This window comes from Passer montanus, unplaced genomic scaffold, assembly GCF_014805655.1.
Source record: "Passer montanus isolate IOZ18808 unplaced genomic scaffold, ASM1480565v1 scaffold3, whole genome shotgun sequence".
Classification (NCBI taxonomy): Eukaryota; Metazoa; Chordata; class Aves; order Passeriformes; family Passeridae; genus Passer; species Passer montanus.
The window spans coordinates 10,623,613-10,629,612 of NW_024367707.1; the positions used below are offsets into that span (position 1 = coordinate 10,623,613).

Here is a 6,000-nt window from a genome sequence, read left to right on the forward strand (position 1 = left end):
ACTATCAAATTGAACAACACAAAGAGACCCAACTCAGACCATAAGCCCCTCTTGCAAGATAAGAAGCTGAATAAAGATTTCAAAAGAAACGCAGAACATGATCTGATACATTCTTTCAAAGTTGTTCACTAACACACTTGTTAAAATTCTGACCCATACAGGTTGGTAATTCTACCTGGGTTTGCTGACCAAGAGAAAATGAATAGCAAACAAAACAGAATGAAGAATCCTTCATGTATTCTTATCTTTCTAGAACTGAAGGAAGTGAATGAAATTTATTGGGATACAGAGACCTAGATTAGAATTCTTTCTTGGCTACAGTACAATGCCTCCTAAGAACTTATAAATCAGCTATTTACACGAATGGCTGCATTTAAGTTTAAGCAGTCCGGAATTTCACAGGATTACTGGTAAATGCTGGTTTTCTGGACATCAAACTCCACAGCCAAGTTTAAGAATTGTTAACGTCTGCGAACAATGCAGCTTACCTCAAACATCTAACTTGAAGGAAGAAACTGGTGTTTGTGTTTGACTACGTCTTTTTTTTTTTAATTTATTTGTAAACAGCACCAATAAAGCTCTTTTTCACCCTAAATACTGTCGCAGTATGGTGATCAAGTATTTGCTTTTAGTTACATGTTTAAGGCCAAAGAATAAAGAATTATCTAACTAAAACAGTAACCACTTACTACTGAAATGACAAATTAATACAAGTCACATGGAGAAGTCTTGCAGCCAGTTAATAAAGAAGCACTTCTTTATACAATTTAAGTGATTGCTAGGTTATAAAAATTACAATTCACACCTAACCACAGACAGGAGCACAGCAGAAAAGTGCAGTGGAATAAAGAAAATAAATGTTCTGAGTCTGATACTCCTTTTTAAAAGGCAGCACCTCCAGCTGGGGCATGAATTCAGCACTGATTCAGGAGACAAGAACTCTATCTACTAAATCAACAACAAAACTTCTTGCAACAGTCCAGGTTTCACTTGGAAATCTTGCTGAAATACCAGCCAAGCTCAGCCTTGATTAGACTGCAATGAGATCATAGCTTGAGGAGGTATAGCTGTAGGCTCTTGTAAAGCTGATACTAAAGAGAAATTTATTTAAATGATACATCAATCTTTCTTGAAATGCTCAAGAATGTTCTCATATTTATTAATGTAATATGGATAAAGCTGACTGCAGAACAACTTCAGAGTTCCTAAGGATACTGTCAGTACAGGAAGTGAAATGACTTTCTACCCACCACCCACAATCAATAGTATGATTGACACTGCAAGTTGGGCATCTCAGATAAGAGCACTTTTAAAGTAAAAGTAATCAAGATAATGCAGCTATGGGAGATTTTCAAGAGATTCACTCTTGAGCACTCTGACTTTTCATTTTCTTCATTTCCAATAAGACCTCCCTCTTCAGATGTTGTTTCTTTAAAAAAGAGGAAAATACAAACTGAGGCTCTTGAGACTTCTAATTATTGTCCTCAAAGTTCTCATTTCACCTTTTGTTGAAATATGCATGTTGCCACAAAAAGCAAGTCCTTTCTTTCAAGATGTCAAATTAGGCAAGAACAAGCTGCCTTTGGGCAATTTTTTTGGAATGTTATCATACACACATGCAGAGATCAGAAAAAATGTAAAGCATTTTTTAAAGGGACATTAAAAATAATGGTATGCCACACAGTGACAATGCTAAAAGACTTTTTTCTTAAATATTAGCAACACCATTTGCACTTGGGTGGGGCAAGCTTTAGACGACCAGCTATGTTTAAAGATCGAGCAAGCTGTATCATGCACCGTTTATCTCTGTACCTATTGCAGCAATAACAAAAAGGGCAAGGGAAAAAAAAACTAAAAAGGCTTGTGCCTGGCAGGTGAACTTGATACTCTGCCTACCTGGTTCTGTTTCTGGACTATTTCTCCAAGTGTTGCTTCAGGTACAGGAAGAAAAGCTACTGTGAATGGGGAAACCTGCCCACCCTGAAAGTGCTGGGCCCACTGCTGGGCACCAGCAGTGTGACTGTGCACTGACCTCTCCCGGGGCAAAGCACTTCCCTCACAGCATCAATCATGGAATGGTTTGGGTTGGAAGGGACCTTTAAAGGTCATCCAATGCAACCCCGCTGCAATGAGCAGGGACAAAACTCCAGCAGCTGAGCACACGCTTACACCCTCGGTAAGGCTGGACACATTTTCTCCTCTTCAGCATGCCTTGCTTTCTCTGATTATTGGCAATTTGGTGGATCAAAAGGCACTCTTGTTTTAATTGACTTAATTTCTAAAAAAATTTCCCAAATAGTATTTGCTGCCAGTATTTGCCCTAGACTCTGCCCATGATACCTGTAGTAAAAAATTTCCCTTCCTATCAGCAAGCAAAATAGCCACACAACCAGAGAAATGAAGAAGTGTGTTACAGAGAAAATGTTGAAAAGTGAACACCATATATGTGTTCATGATTTTTTCAATTACAGTATTTTTTGGTGCTACTTCTCCAGCAGTTGTGCCATATATGCTAAAGAAAGTGGCAAATATTTACACAGACTTCCTAGCATTTACATAAAGGTGCAACTTTCTTCAAAGGCTGATCTTGCTTTTGAGACTGTAAAAGCACAGAGACAAGCAGAATTTTAGAAATCCCCCTTAAGCAGCTGCTATCTGAGACTCCATTCACACCTTGTCACATTCCTGGAAGAGCTGGCAGCTGTCGTCATCCACCCTCACTTCCCCAGAGATGCTCTGGACTAGAGTGAGACAGAGCTTTATAGACAGCTAACGCTTAAGCAGTTTGAATCCACAAAACCAGAAGTTTTTCCACAGCTGTCCCGAAGGATTTAGTCCACTGGGTTTTCTTGAGTCTCCCACTGACCAGCCATCAGTCTTCTGAGAAGGAAGGACACATGCCACAGAGAGAAGCACTGGTGAAATGGCATCACCTCACCCATGGCAGCCCAATGATCCCCACTCAGGAACAGGGTAACAAGTTCAGAGCCCTCATCAGCTGAGAGGGGACAAACCTTACGTCTCCTGCAAAGAGGGACTGTTTGAACCACTCTCTTTTAAATTATCCTTCCCACCACTAGAAGCAGTACAGTAAAAAACCAAAATACCATGATGGGTGGGCCAAATCAAGACGGAAAATTTTGCAGCTAAAAAATCAAAGTCCTGGGCACACAAGTCTCAGTCCCTGGTTTCAAAACTATTTCTATACCACTGTGGCAAGTAAAAATATGCTCCAAAATTTAAACCCAAGGATCCAGATTCCCCTCTTATTCCTAAATCTGTCCTCATCTCTGTATGAATGGACCCAGATTGCTCTTCCACACAGCAGCACAGCTCTGTGGTTCCACCTAATTATTCCCTTGCAACAGACCCAGTTTAAAAGGTTCCCAGGCACAGACACTTCTCTCCACATACCACAGCCACATCCTCATGCCACAAATACTTACGCCTGTTACTTAATACCTAGGTAACATTATGAATAAGCATCACTGATCAGTCTTTAGATGTCGCACTTAATTTGCCATTACCAGAAAGGTGGAATTATTTGAATTGGAACTTAATAGCTAATGCATACATAGTAAAATAGCTCTTTTCTCCTTTTCTCAAATGCTCCCAGCTTTGCTGTTCTCTGTTTCAGGACAGTGGTAAGCAGCCAACACTCTTGCAGTCATATTTCAGTCTATACATCCGACACTGACTGCTGTTCCTTGAAAAACAGCATTAGGGAAGTGATCTAGAAGCAGATGGTTTGAAAAGTTCTCACTGGGAAAGTTCCGTAACACAGTTGTTTCAAGGGTGGGAGAAGGGAACCAACTAGAAAACTCATAACTAAACCAGAGGAAAAATAATATTAGTATAATTTCTACTGTGGATAAAACAGGACTTGTTGACCTCTGACACTCTCTGGCACTTTCAAAATGGGAACAGGCAGAGTCTGGAGGACTTGTAGACAAAAGCGTATATATAACTTTCTGACAGATCTTGAGCAAAATGTGCTTTGCTAATGTGATTTTTTTTCCCACTACAACATATGGATCTATTTTCATGTGCTTTCACTGTGCAACATGAAAGCTGTCTTAACTGCAAAAACCAACAATTACTGAGAATGGGGGCTCTTAAGTAAAAACACATCCAGATGAAAAAAAAAATCCACAAAACGTGAAGCATTTCTTTAACTTGTGTCCAGTACACTGAGATTAAAGCTGTAAGTATACAAGGACAAGAAAAAAAAAAAAAAGACAAAAGAGAAGAAAACAAGACAACCAGAGACTGCATATATAACCAAGCACGTCCCTCTCCCCCGTCTTCGGTACACAGATTTGGTCACTATCCACAAGACCTTTTTGTTTAAAGAAGAAGGGACAAAAAAAGGGCTATCCTAATTACTCAGCATTTGCAAGTGCAACGGCAGCGGAGAAAACTCAGCCTCGGAGCCGCGAGTTTAAAGTCTCCATACCCTCCTGCGCCAGGAGCCCGGAGGGAGAGAGGGAGGGAAGAGCCCAGCACAGGGTTTCGGGTCCCCCAGCCAGCTTCCAGCGCCCACAACGACGGCGCCGGCTTCTCACCGGGGCGTACGAGCGGCCAGAAGCGGCAGCTCGGAGCCGCCACGCTGCCTGCCCAGCAACCTGTTGCCCCCAGAGGAGCTGGAATGAGCCCCGCACCCTCCGGTACCGCTCCGCGGGGCCCTGGAGCAGCCCGGCCCGGCGGCACCTGCGCTGCCCCGCGGTACCTGCGCCCCGGGCTGCGGGCAGGCGGCGCGGCCGGGCTGTCACCGCCGCGGGCACGGCAAAATGGAGCCGCCGGACCCACCCCCCGCCGCTCACCTTGGTGATGATGAGGGGCTCCCCGTGCTCCCGTCCGCCCTTCACCGTGAAGCCCCAGGGAGCCCCGCCGGTCAGCTGCACCTCCACCAGCTTGTAGCCCTCAGCTGCCCGCTGCTCCACCATCACCATCACGGGCCCCGGTTCCACCAGCCCGCCGCCGAGCCGAGGGTCGCCGACGGCCAGCCGCTCCCGCCCGCCCCGCAGCCCCACGTCCTCCATGGAGCGCCCGTCGCCGCCGGGGCTGGCTCGCCTCTGCCGGCCGCTCCCCGGTGCGCGCCAGCCGGCGGCTGCCCGCGGAGCCACCTACCCGCCCCGCAGCGCCGGCCGGCCCGGCCCCATCGGCGGCGAGAGAGGGCTGCTCCGCCCGCCCCCTCCCCTTCCTCCTCCCCCGCAGCCCGCGGTATTGTCTCACGCCGAGGCCGGAGCCCGGCGGCGGGGGGGCGGCACCAACTTGTGGCAACTTGGCGGCGGGGCAAACGCCGGCGAGCAGCGCGGGGTGCTGGGAGGAGCGCGGCGGGGAGAGGCGCCCCCGCCTCCCCTTCGCTTCGGAGAGAGGGCGAAACCCGCGTTTCAGCAGCCGGGCAGCCGCTCGCCCCTCCCAGAGAGCGGCAGCCCCGCAGCGCGATCCCCCGGCCGAGGAGGAGGCGGGAGAGGGGGGCAGCCCCGGGCCGGCCGCCAGACAAAGGCAGCGGCGAGGACGGCCGTGAGCCCCGAGTCACCCCGGGGCCGGGCCCCAGGCCGTACCCCTGACACCCCCGCCCCACCACACGCAGGGGCGGCCGCGCTACCCTCCACCCCCGTTCCCAAACAAAAGCGGCGAGCAGGTGGAGGGCGGGCTGAAGGGGCAGCCGGCGGCTGTGGCCGTCCCCCGGGCAGGGACGCCCCGCCTTCGCCGTGCCAGGCGGCGGGGGGCCGGGGCTGGGAGCGGTGAGGGGGCCGGCTCTTGCCGGCTCTTCCCGTCTCGCCGCGGTGTTCGGGGAGGGGAAACCAGGCAATGCCGGGGGCAGGTCAGGGGGCAGCCGCAGCGGGAGCCGAAGGAAGGAGGAGCTTTCCGCCGGCCTCTCCCTGCCCGCGCTGCCTCCACCACCTGTGGGGCGGGAGGGGCCCGCGGGCTCCGGGCCGCGCTCTCCCGCCCGGCCCCTCTAGCGGCAGCCCCGCGGCACCGCCCGGCCCGGCC

The 6,000-nt window shown here is 49.5% G+C and overlaps 1 protein-coding gene across 3 annotated transcripts in view; it reads right to left on the bottom strand.

Moving 5' to 3' along the window:
• Positions 1 to 5,582, bottom strand: part of SHROOM2 (shroom family member 2) — a 118,592-nt gene extending 113,010 nt beyond the window's left edge. For all 3 annotated transcript variants that reach the window (XM_039714375.1, XM_039714374.1, XM_039714373.1), the window contains exon 1: positions 4,824 to 5,582. In XM_039714375.1, the coding sequence (XP_039570309.1) occupies positions 4,824 to 5,042 (219 nt within the window). In that variant the 5' untranslated portion in view covers positions 5,043 to 5,582. The remainder of the gene's footprint in view (positions 1 to 4,823) is intronic.
• Positions 5,583 to 6,000: the final 418 nt, after the last annotated feature.